Source organism: Equus asinus, chromosome 4, assembly GCF_041296235.1.
Source record: "Equus asinus isolate D_3611 breed Donkey chromosome 4, EquAss-T2T_v2, whole genome shotgun sequence".
Classification (NCBI taxonomy): Eukaryota; Metazoa; Chordata; class Mammalia; order Perissodactyla; family Equidae; genus Equus; species Equus asinus.
The window spans coordinates 113,136,570-113,149,891 of record NC_091793.1 but is presented as its reverse complement, the minus strand read 5'-3'; the positions used below and the strand labels follow the sequence as shown (position 1 = coordinate 113,149,891).

Below are 13,322 nucleotides of genomic sequence, written 5' to 3'. Positions count from 1 at the left end.
ATATTTGCCTTTTGCTGCCAAGTGTAGGTTTTTCTTCTATAATGTTACTTCATAGGTATGAAGTCAGTGGAAGAAACTTTCAGGAATTTATACCAAAAGAAATTTTTGGTATATTCTGTCCCTGAAGGGTTCTCTTTTCATTTCCGCTTTTATTCTCCTCTCCCTATTAATCTTTCTTATCCACATCTCAAACTGTGTCCCCGCAGAACCTCCCTATCTCAGCATTACTAAAATACTAATTACCCCTGTTTTGCTTTTAAAATTGAGTAATGGTAGTCTTGTCCCACACCCTCCTCCCCACACTTATCTGCCCCCACCCACGGTTTATAATTACATATAATTTTCTCACCGTGAGTATTTGTCCTCGAATTTACCTTCTTAAGACTTGGCATGTTTGGAGAGAAAGTTTTAACTTGCTGTTGATGTTGAACGGCTGTCAAACACTTGGTCCTTTATTCTAAAAGTGGTAGGGATGCATTGGTACCTTTTAAAACTGGAAGTAACATGATTAAATATCGTTGCATAAGTTATGTGGGCTTTTTACCTTCACCACTTTTATGATTTTGAGAATGTCACATAGGGACACATTCAGCCTGTGGTGTGGATGTCCCTGAGCAGCTCCAGGACATCTGCTGCACTTCTGTCTTATCTCTTATTTCTTTTCCTGTCTCGTCCTTTTTTCTACAACTACCTTTTGACCCCTTTCCATCTTTTCTCCTTGTCCTCCGTTCCTCGTCTTTTGGAGTGTCAGTGACACCCAGTGGCATCTGTGGGCATTGTTTAACCCTACTGGTTGTGCCCTGTGCTAAAGAGTTTTCTAGACTAGACATATTCCATGTAGGGAGATGGTCGTTCTCATCTCTGAAATAACACAGGCACTGAGTGCAGGAAGCTGTCGTACCACGGGTGCTCAGAGTGGTTCTCACCTTTGACATTTTTGCCTTAAAGTTTGCTTATTTTGAATGGTTGGATTCAAGGACTTATATCAAGTCACAAATCAAATTTTTCAGCTGTTATTTTGTGATGATGTTATTATGACCAAAATAGATTGTTTTAAACTGTAAACAATAGCATTTTATATTTTATTATAAAAGAAAAGCAAACCTATTTAGTTTAAATCCAACTATTTCATTTAAAATTTTTATTTTATTAATTTAGGTATGGATGGCAGAACAGAAAATATCATATGATAAGAAGAAACAAGAAGAGTTAATGCAACAGTATCTTAAAGAGCAAGAATCATATGATAATAGGTAAGAAATTCCACTATACTGGTGTTTTGAGAATAATCAATTGCATGAGAATGATCCCTTACTGAATCAAATATTGAGTCAGCTTCTTTTTAATTGAATGCCCCAGTGATAGAATTCTTTTCTTGTCCTGTGAACTATCTTCACTCCTCATGTAGATGGCCACTTTTTCCAACCTAACCCATGATTCACATAAAATATAGATTGATGTGACTCCGTACAGTTGGTGAGCAAGTCCCAAATTAGGCAAAGCTTAGAATAATGAAAATCTATACTGGAACTGCTGAGACCTCTTAGAAAGATATGTCTTTAGTATACACTCAAATGAAAAGAGGCACAGAACAGCTTCAAGAGGTAAAGTGTCTGGACTTGCATGTCATTGTTCTGTTAATGGCAGGATCGTGGCTAGAGTTCCTCATTGGTTTTTTCCAGCACGGTACCTGTCCTTTAGCTGTTATCATTTATGTTTGTATTTGCAAATCTTATTCTGAAGCTGGGTTCTCTAGGTTAATCAAGCAAGTGAGTAGTGGTACTTTAATTATGAAGACCATACTTTCTCTTCCACTCAGTCCTGTTTTTCATCAAAATATGGAACTTAAGCAAAGTAATACTAAACTGTTACTAAATACTCTCTTTAGAATATAGTATAGTTTATTAAGAGTAAAATTAAAGAAAACTTTAGTTCAATTAAGTACTTTTCTCACTAATTTTATTTAATCTGGTTAACTTTTATTGAGTACCTACTTCATGCAAGATAACAAATGGTGTTGTAGGGGCCTATAAAAGTGTGATACATAATTTCTTTCTACCCTCAGGAAAATCTAGTAAGGGATATATACATATAGTTCAAGGCTGAATATAATAACTGATGTATTGAAAACACACACTGCTTTAAAAACTAGCAGGCTAACATAGGACAGAATAATTCCATTTGAGATAACAAGGGAAGCTTCGTGAAAGAGGTGACATTTTGGCTGAAGTTGAAGAATGGTGAGGATTTAGATCAGTGGTTCTCAACTGAGGACCATTATTGCCCCCCAGGGGGTATGTGGGAATGTTTGAACACATTTTTGATTGTCACAACTCAGATGTTGTCACTACCAACATTTAGTGAGTGGAGGCTAGAGATGCTGCAATACAGCCTGCAATGCACAGGGCGGGCCCACACCACAAAGAATGATCTAGTCCAAAATGTCAATAGCACTACTGTTGAGAAACACTGATTTACGTATAGTAAAAGCTTATTAAAGATCAGCACAGTGGGAAAGTAGAGAGGATGTTCAAGAAACAGCCAATATTGAGTTAGACCAATAGAGGGATAGTGGAGGTAGGAAAGCAGGCTTGAAACAGGTTATAGTGTTCATGTTTATTCTTCATCTTAGAAGAGTTATTTTTTTCCCTGTATAATTAATAAATATTTGAAGCTATGCAAATATCCTGTTTCTGCTTGATCTTTTGCCCACTAATTTTAGCATTCCTTAGTGGATCTTGCCTGCAGCAGTTATTACTGTGGTATTCTAACTCTGATTTTCTGTCTCTTTCATGCCCTCTACATTTTTTTTTGTAATTTGAATTCCTCTGGAAAGAAGAATTTTTCCTTTCCCTCATTTAGTTATTTATTTAATCATTTATTTCTCTCAGTATGGGCTCACAGATATTTATTTAATGGGCTACAATCCAATACTGTTGTTACTTATTTTGTTGCTAAAATAGTTCCAGTTTTGGCCTTTGACCACTCTATCAGCTTATATATCCATTTAACATCCATTTAACATGACCCATCCTTTTTTCTTTTTAAACCACTTCCTGTCTTTTATTTTTCCCTGCTCCAGCATTGGAATCAACCAGATTCCAGGGAACCCTGGTCCCTTTTATTGGAGAAAGATATTTAGAAACCAGGATCTGGGCACTAGGTGTGTTCAGTGCTTCTAGCTTGGGTTGTTCAAATGCAAATTTATGAGTAATTGGTGATTTGTAAAGTTTTTTATTCCTTATTCAAAAGATAGCCAATTCTGTTCTTTAGCTGTCTGTTGTTTTTTCTCTTTTAAGTTTTTACTATCCTAAATGTTTCTTAGCTTATGAATATTGATCCCTACATACTTTTTTAAAGATGATAATCACATTTATTATTCTGACCAGATAAATAAAAGGATTTAATGGGATGTCAAAAAATCTGTACATTCTGCTTAACGTCAACAGCAAAAAAAAAAAAAAAAATGCAGGTTTTTAGTTGAAGTTAAAACAAAATGCCAATATCATAGCTTTACCTTTTATTTTATATACCTGTTGAACTTTACATGATGTGGAAATTGACCTTCCAGTTTTGATTTTATGTTGTTTTTGTTTCAATATAAATGAAATGCTTTTTTTGAGGGTGAAGTATATATAACATAAAATTTGTTATTTTTAAGTGGGTAGTTCACTGGCATTAATTTCATTCAAAGTGTTGTGTACCATCGCCACTATCACCAGAACTTTTCCCATTACCCCAAATAGAAACTCTATACATGTTAACAATAACTCCCACTTCCCCCTCCCTCCAGCCTCTGGTACCCACTATTCTACTTTCTGTCTTTATGAATTTGCCTATTAAAGGTACCTCATATAAGGGCAGTTATACAATATTTGTCCTTTTGTGTCTGGCTTCTTTCACTTAGCGTAATGTGTTCAAGATTCATCCATATTGTAGCACATATCAGAACTTATTCTTTTTTATGGCCAAATAATATTCCATTGTATGTGTATACCACATTTTGTTTATCCATTCATCCATCATTGGACACTTAGGTTGCTTCTGCATTTCAGCTATTGTGAACAATGCTGCTGTAAACATTGGTGTACAAATATCTGTTAAAGTCCCTGCTTTCAGTTCCTTTGGATATATACCTAGGATTGGAATTACTAGATTATATGGTAATTCTGTGTTTCGCTTTTGAAGAACCAACAAACCATTTGCCATAGTGGCTGCACCATTTTACATTCCCAGCAGTAATGGTTCTAATTTCTCTATACCCTCACCAAGGTTTATTATTTTCTCTCTCGCTCTCTTTTTTTTTTTTGTGATAATAGCCATCCTAATGAGTGTGAAGTGGTATCTTCTGGTTTTAATTTACATTTCCCTGGTAACTAGTGATGTTAGGCTTTTCATGTGCTTGTTTTTTTTTTAAGGTTTCTCTTCCTTTCTTTTCTTTCTTTCTTTCTTTTTTTTTGTTGAAGAAGATTGGCCCTGAGCTAACATCTGTTGCCAATCTTCCTCTTTTTTTTTTGCTTCTGAAAGTCCCAGTACATAGTTGTGTATCCTAGTTGTAAGTCCTTTTAGTTCTTCTATGTGGGGTGGCATCACAGCATGGCTTGATAAGCAGTGTGTAGATCTGCACCCACGATCCCAACCAGCAAACCCCAGGCTGCTGAAGAACGTGCAGACTTCACCACCACACCACTGGGCCAGCCCCGGTTTTAAAGTGGTGTTAATATAAGATATAATTTTCATACTTGTTTGAAGTGTATGTTGGTTTTAAGTACAGTTAGAGAGTTTGGGGACCATCACCATAATCTAATTTGAGAACATTTTCATCTTCTGAAAAAGAAATCTTATAGCCATTAGCAGTCAATCCCCATTCCCACACTCTGTCCTCCCTTCTGTCTCTCAACCCTAAGCAACCACTAATTTACTTTCTTTCCTTATAGATTTGCCTATTCTGGACCTGTCATTTAAATAGGATCAGATAACATATGCTCTTTTGCAACTGGCTTCTTTCATTTAATATAATGTTTTGAATTTCATCCATGTTGTAGGATGTATCGGTAGTTCATTCCTTTTTACTGCTGAATAGTATTTTATTATGGATGTAGATCCCTTCATCCTTTGCTCTCTTCTTTTTTATAGTTCTTTACAAACTCCAAGGAAATAAGAACAGAGGAATTCTAATCATGTGGTATATCATTTGTGATTGCCTTTTCCAGATATAAAAGGAAATTCTGTTCATCCTTGAGCCTCCATCTTTATAACCACTACTTTTACTTGGATCTTATGAATTAAAACTTTAGCCCAACCAGTCATTCAATTTGTTGCAGAGGTGGTGTTTTTTTTTTCAATTATTTTGTTGAGGTCACAATGGTCTGTAACGTTGTGTGATTTCAGGTGTACATTGTTATTTATCAGTTTCTGTCTAGATTGCATCGTGTTCTCCACCAATAGTCTAATTTTTATCCATCACCATATATATGTGCCCCTTTACCCTTATGCCCACTCCCCAACCCCCTTCCCTTCTGGTAACCACTAACCTGTTCTCTTTATCCATGTGTTTGTTTTTCTTCCATATATGAGTGAAATCATGCAGTTTCTCAGAGGTTTTTTTCCTAAAAAGCACAGCATCTCTCTCTAAAGAGAACCCAAACAGGGAACCTTCAGTGTTAAAACAGGAATTTTGAAGTGCAGCAGACATTGATTCCATCATAGTAATAAACCTGTTGTAGAATATCTTTAAATTATTCTCTCTTCATTGGCCTCACTCAAGAGTTTGATTCTGGGGCCAGCCCCGTGGCCGAGTTGTTAAGTTCGCTTGATCTGCTTCGGTGGCCCAGGGTTCCACTGGGTCGGATCCTGAGCGCAGACATGGCCTCGCTCATCAGGCCACGTTGAGGCGGTGTCCCACATCCCACAACTAGAAGGACCTGCAACTAAGATATACAACTGTGTACCAGGGGGGATTGGGGGAGATAAAGCAGAAAAAAATAAATTGGCAACAGTTGTTAGCTCAGGTGCCAATCTTTAAGAAAAAAAGAATTTGTTTCTCTCATAGACTTTAACTCTTAAAAGCATTAATTGGGTTTGATTTCCCTAAAGTAATTCCAGAGAGACTCATTTTTTCCAAAACTGTTTGATCCTGCACAATTAAGAAAAAATGTTGGCACTGTTTAACTTAATTCCAAATTTGTACTGGCATATAGGATTTCAAAGCTTTGTTATTTCCACAGCATTTCAAAGTTTAAGAAAAGCATGTGCGAGTGGCCATGACATTTTTCCTCTTTTCTGTTGGGAGGATCTCTCAGGTAATGAGAAAGTCTCAGAACGTACAACCAGTTGCTAAAGAGGCAGCACTGTTTGAATTTCCATTCAGATATTTCAGATCGCATCTAGTCAGTGGAGTAAAGTTTTGGAACTTTATCTTTAACAAAAATATTTTATCTTAATTCCCTTAGGGTTTGGCGGAGGCCGGGGGATGTGGCAGTTACTCTGTAATGTTTTCCTCCTACATAAAATTGTTAACTTTATGTCTTGTTTCCTTTAGATTGCTTATGGGTGATGAACGAGTAAAGAATGGCCTTAATTTCATGTATGAGGCCCCGCCCGGAGCTAAAAAAGGTGTTTGTCTCATTTTCTTTTTTTTAAGTCTTTGATGTGTTTGCAGCTAAAGATTGAGAACTGCTATGACAGATATTTTTTTAAAGTTGCTATTATTCTGTGAAGATAATTAAAAATAATAATACTCTAATTAATACAAGAGAATAAATACTAAAAATTGTCTAATCTAGTAATATTTCTTGACTAGTCCTTCGGGGAGGACAAAAATCTCAACATCAGCAGAAGTGCATTTATTCTTTTATAATATCTATCTTTAGTCCTTCTTATTGAATATACCTGTAAATAGAAAGCAAAATACTCACTTCAATGAAAAATGTAGAAGTTTAAAAATTAGGAATTAACACACTTATTAAATGCTTTCTCTTATTCAATATTTTGTTTTGTCCTTCAGTGATTTGAATTTTCTTGTGAAAGAAGAAAAAAAATCAAACCAATAAATGCTTACAAGTTTCAGTTAAATACCATGATACGATAGTGTAGTATATGATAGCAGACTTTTATGTTGAAGTTTTTAACTTGACCTGTGTTTTTTTCCTCCATATTTTTGATATGCAATCAAGAAAACAAAGAGGTAAAGTACTATTTTCTATGTTTGGATTTACTTGCAATAGATTTTAGTTTTATAGAAAAATTGAAAGGCTTTTTAATGAATGTTTTTAGAAAGAAGAAACAGAAGGAGAGACCGAATACAAATTTGAATGGCAGAAAGGAGCCCCACGAGAAAAGTAAGAACTGGCTTTCTTTTAAGATGAAAATATGTATCATTAAATTTATCTAATATTCCATCTTACATTGCGGTTTCATTCACTAGAGAAGACAGCTAATGAGAAAAGTTATTTTTAATGATTTGTCATATGCAACTAATTTGCTTGATCATAGTCTTTAGTTTTATGTATTTTTTCACTTTTTTAATCACAAATCATCACACTGGACACTTAATAATGAAGTGTTTGGAAATACTACATAGATTTTATAGTTCTATATATTTATTGAACTTATACATTTCCTAATGTACTTAGAACTATAAAAATATTTTTCAGAATAACTGCTATTTAATTTATTAAATTATTTTTAATATTGTGTTTGTACATTTTCTCTACTTAATAGATATGCCAAAGATGATATGAACATCAGAGATCAGCCCTTTGGTATTCAGGCAAGTGACACGTATTTTACTCTGTAAGAATAATTTTTATTTAATAAATACTTCTTTATGTTATTGTCCAAAAGATATTTAAGCTGATAAAGGGCCCTGTGGTTTCTATTTGTATCAGATAATAGAAGGTCTAGGGGAGAAAACATTAAATGTAGTAGACTGATAAAAATAGGAATCAAGGTTTTGTAGTAAGGGTTATGATGTTAATGGTCTCTGCAGTTTGCGGGGAATTTGGAGAATTCGCTCTGTTTCTTTAGAACCGGTACAGACTATCACCAGAGGGCAGATCTTGGTTATAAATAACATTTTCTGGAACACTGCCTTGCTTATTCATTACATATTGTCTGTGGCTGCCTTCCCGCTACATTGGCAGGGTTGGGTAGTTACACGAGAGACCTCTGGCTTGTAAAGCCTAAAATATTTATTATCTGGCCCCTTACAGAAGAAGTTTGCCAGCTCCTGGTTTAGGAAATTGAAACTTTAAAGATTAACTTTTTAAAATTAGAGAATTTAAAATTAAGCCATGACATAATTCTTTTTTGGTATTTTACCATTTCTTTTTGGATGACATTGTTTTATTGCCACCAAGTAACAGTCACAAAGAAATAGGATTCAGCTTGGCTTTTAGGCAGAATTTATAGTAGAAGATTTTAGTATTTGTATTTAATTACCAAATATAGTTATGGAGTCTCTTTCCTTGGAGATCTTTTAATCATATGAGTAATTTAACTTAAACTCTGCCAAAGAGTAGGGAGTTGAACATTGGTTTATATTTTTATTCTTTTAGTAACCAAAATAATGTTCACTATTTCTCAGGTTCGAAATGTGAGGTGCATTAAATGTCACAAATGGGGTCATGTGAACACAGATCGAGAATGTCCTTTGTTTGGTCTTTCTGGAATCAATGCCAGTTCGGTTCCCACTGATGGCTCAGGTAGGCACTAGACATAATTTATTTATTTGTTTTAGAATTTATATTGAGGACAAACAAGGAAAGATAAAGTGACATTTTTCTTTAATCTCTGGGTATTGTTTTTGTTTGGTTGGGTTTTTTTTGTCTGTCACATTCCCAAAATATGATGGTCAATGGGAAACTCTAATCATATGTTTTGAATTTGAAATGCTGTGTATTAGAATTAAATTTCATTTTTCTAGTCAAGGGCCCTGTGAACTTGATTTTTAAAGTAAAATGTATATTAAACATAGTTTATCATGTTAGTAACCTAAAAATAGAAGGAAGATATTTGTGTCCTCCTGAATTGTAAATGTAGGCTGGACCAGAAGCCTTCAGGAATCGCCTCTTTTAAACTCTTTAAAATTCAGTTTAAAAAGATGTTAAATGTGGTTTTTACTTGAAAGTTCTTTACTTTCCTGCATCTTATTGTCTACTCAAGAAAAACTGGTCTAATTTGGTTTGGATCAATTGGGTTCTTTTTATAAAAAGATATGAAAACTGAAAAGATTTAATTATTTCTCACTGCCTTGTTAGCATATTATTGAGACAGCCACACTGATCCAACCATAATTTATAATAAATCGTAATAGAAATAACCTGCTTAACCCTGTAAGCTTAAGCAAGTCATTTCACTTTTATGAGCTTCAACTCATTTAGTATAACTCAAGAGATTTTCAGCATTTTTTAAACAGTTATAGAACCTGTTTTTTTTCTTTATTTTAAAGAAATCTTACATGAAACCCAATATATAGAGCGTATAAAGGCAGAGCTGCTCCATTGAAGGAAATGCTCTGGGCACGAAGCCCCATCCTCTTCGGCTCTGAGGCACCTCTTTAGACTCCCTATGGCTGCCACTGCCACTCTGAGCCAAGGGTTACTCCCAGCCAGTACATGACCTTCAGCCCCTGTTCTGTAGCTAGACATCCTGCATCCTTCCTGCAAGCCAGATGCAGACAGGAGGATTCAAGATGCCGGGTCTTGCATTAGGAGTTTAGGAATTTGACCCGTTGTCAAGTTTGACATTATTTCTTTAACGTTGTTAATGGATGTCAGAATGGGTAGAAGAAGTACACAGATAGAGTATTATGATGGATTTTTTAAAAATCCTATTGCTTTAAAAAAAGGTTAAGAAACCACATTTTAAGTAGAGAGAAAACTGCTTGCTCAGTGATAAGAGACTATTGATAGAGACCTTGGTCTGGCACTCTCTGACAGAACATCCCACTGATGCCACAGTGCAGGTACTCTTAAAACCCTCATGCTGTTGCTGCCTCCTCTCCTGTCCTCACCCAATGGTGAGAGAAGGGAGAGAGGCCCCAAAAGAAACAAAACCCCAAAGAAAATGGGGGTGGAGTAGGTCATATATGAAGAACATGGCTCAAATATTTCTGACCACTAATTTTAGTAGTCACAGGGATGTGTTGTTATATCTGAAAGGTATGTTCTGTTTTCTGGAAGGAAGTGCATCTTTCTTATCCTTTCCTTCACTCTGGCCTTGTGGTGCTCTTACAACTGCATGACTCATGTTGGCTAGGGGCAGGCAGCGGTAGGAGCTGTCTTTGTTCGTCACCCTCATCTTACTTTAATCCTGTTTCTGAGAGAATGAGTAGGATGACTCCAGACTCAGCCCTTCATCTAGTAATCGATAGACCTGCTTTCTCTTGAGTGTGTGTTAGAAAGTCTCCTAACAGCAATCAAAAGACCTAGTGCTATTTAGTTAGCCTATCATTAAGAGTATTGAAAACAGTGAATTCAAATGTAATGAAGCTGGTTATTGGCTCTTCTCCAGCCCTCCGTTTATGTTCATTAACTTACAATAATTCAGTCATTCATTTTATACAATCAGGTTTTTGTACCCTACCTGTGGTGGGATTTTACTGTAGTACTATTCTTCAATCAAATGAACTTTTTCAAAATAAAGTGAATGAAGTAGAAAAATGCTCGAGTTTTTGGCTCCTGTCAAGTTTTAACATATGTGTAAGCAAGCTTGAGAAGTCTATAAATTAGTGACTCTCTTTATCTAAATAAATTGAGCAGTTGGGTGGTAGAGGATGAAAAGTATTACCTTTATTGAAATATTATAGTTAATATCCTTAATATATAAAATGTTCTTTCAAGTCAATATGAAAAAGGTGAACATACAAACACAAAGGAGCAAAGGATGTATATATGGGTGGTTTGCAAAAGGAGGAATTCAAACGGTCGTTAAACTTCGGAGAACATTTTCAACAACATTAATTACCAAAGTAGTGTAAACTAAAATATTATCTTTTTGCCTATCAAATTTGGTAAAGATTTAAAAGACCTATGCATCCAGCATTGGAGCAAGTGTGGTAAAATGAACTTTTTAATCCACTGCTGATAATTGGAGCAGCCTTTCTGAAGAGTCATATGATATGTGTCAAAAGCCTTAAAAACATGCATATCCTTTCACCTTGAAATTCAGCTTCCAGGAATTTATAAGAAAGTGATAAGGTACATACTCTAGGGTTTATAAGAAAGTGATAAGGTACATACGCTAGGGTTTATAGTAGTGAAAGATTAGAAACAACCCTAAGTGTCCATCAGTAAGGAGTTGGAAAAAGAAACTCACTTATTCAGCAGTCATTTATAAAGCACATATTCTGTGCCAGGCATTTTTCTAGGCTCTACAAACATGTTATCAAGACAGAAAAGGTCCTTATTTTCATTATATTGGGAGACATAAAATAAATAAGAAAATGAATAATATTAACTTAATAAACATTAAAATACTAGGTATGTATAAGTTCTGTGATGAAAATTAAGTTGGATACTGTGATGAGAACTAAATGGGGAGTAACTTTAGGCTAAGTGGTTAGGAAGGGCCCCTCTGAAGCAATGATGTTAAGCTGAGACCTCAATGACAGGAAAAATACAGCCACGCAAGACCTGGGAGAAGAGCATTTGGCATCTTAGGCAAAAGGAACAGCCTTCCACACAGAGGGAACCATAAATTCTGAGAGGCAGTGTATTTAGTGGTTAAGAACTGACTGTCGAGCTATGGAGCTACGTGGATGCCTGATTTGGAACCCCTGCTCTGCTACTTAGTAGTTATGTGCCTTAAGCAAGCTGCTTAACCTCTCTGCGCCTCAGTGCGCTAGTGTCTCTAAAATAGATATTATTGCACTACCTGCCTCATAAGGTTGTTAGGAGAACTAAACAAGTTAATGTGTGTGTAGTGCTTGGAATAGTGCCTGGCACATAGTAAGCACTCTATGAGTATTTTTTTTTAGATAAATTGTGTTGCATCCACCAAAAACGGAATACCATGTGGCCATAAGATATAGATATATGAATAGAGCTATAGATCTATAGATATAGATATAGATAGCTATAGATGTTGACATGTAAGGATATACCAGGATAAAGCAAGTAAAAAAAAAAATTAAGAAGCAATATTGTTTAAAAGATGTGAGGATAGACTGCAAAATGTCATTCAGTGGTTAAATGGCCTCCTAGAATGAGTATTTCTTAAATCTATAAGATTTGAGAAGCTTTGCCTTAGATGGTGAAAGGATGGCTCACCAAATTAAGAGGCCAAATGAAAGTCAATTCTTAGAACTGAGATTATTATATTTGGCAACCATGTATTTGATGTCCTGCATTTCAGCCATAAAATTTCTTTTTTCAACTTCTGTGTTCCAAGCTTATAGCATAGATATGGGCTCTACTCCTAGTTTAAAATCTAATCAGAAACATTAAATTAACATATCACATAAGAAACAGTAACTCAGTTTACAGTCTAATCGGAAAACAAAACTAGAGCATTATGTAAGAATATATTTAATAGAGAATAACTGAGTGCTAAATTATGTGGTTAATAGAGAAAGTGGGACTAAAGTGACCTTTGAAGAATTACTAGGATTTAGACAGATAGAAAGGTTGACCAAAAGGAAAGACCAGAAGAAAAACAGGTGCAGATTTATCTTGAGTGATTTCAAATGAGCAGAACCAGATTTGAACTCTCAAAATGACTCTCAAAAAAAGCTTGGCCATGGATGCTGCAGCCGGTGTTTCTCAAACTTACCTAATGTAAAGGATCACTTACGTATTCTGTTAAAGGTCTTGGTTCCCAAGCCCCTGTCTGAGACCTGTTGAACTAGAGTCCTGAGAGGAGCCTGAGACTCACTCCCACATCATGCTCATGATCCGAAAGTTTAGGAAAACAGTTGTAAGCAAAAATGATGCCATTGAATAGTCTGTGTACGTGTGGTGTGTGGTGTTTGTTTTTGGAAGGGAGCGGCATAGAGGAGAAGGAGAGATGGTAACGTGCCAAAAGAGCTTTTTTTTTTTAAGGGAAATGTTCATTTCAACATCATTTCTAATTTTTCGCTGTTGTGAACTAAATATCCAGCACTAGGGGAATGGCAGAATAAACTGTTGATATATCAAGTGAATTAAAGAGAACCAGTTGAATCTACATTATGATTCTAATAATATAAAACTACATGCATATGGATTAGGACTGGAAGGAAACATGGAAGAATGAAAATAGTTAATATGTTAATTTGGTGAAATTACAGGTGATTTTCTTTTACTTTTATATTAAAATGTGTAATTAAAATTGGGAAAGAA

The 13,322-nt window shown here is 35.3% G+C and overlaps 1 protein-coding gene across 2 annotated transcripts in view; it reads left to right on the top strand.

Moving 5' to 3' along the window:
- The window catches only part of CIR1 (corepressor interacting with RBPJ, CIR1), a 38,339-nt gene that overhangs the window by 3,920 nt on the left and 21,097 nt on the right, over positions 1 to 13,322 (top strand). The window contains exons 2-7 of one of the 2 annotated variants that reach the window (XM_014851645.3): positions 1,159 to 1,253; positions 6,542 to 6,615; positions 7,176 to 7,186; positions 7,276 to 7,340; positions 7,723 to 7,771; positions 8,588 to 8,705. In XM_014851645.3, coding sequence (XP_014707131.1) covers positions 1,159 to 1,253; positions 6,542 to 6,615; positions 7,176 to 7,186; positions 7,276 to 7,340; positions 7,723 to 7,771; positions 8,588 to 8,705 — 412 coding nt within the window. The remainder of the gene's footprint in view (positions 1 to 1,158; positions 1,254 to 6,541; positions 6,616 to 7,175; positions 7,187 to 7,275; positions 7,341 to 7,722; positions 7,772 to 8,587; positions 8,706 to 13,322) is intronic. The other variant, XM_070508128.1, reaches the window with a different exon arrangement.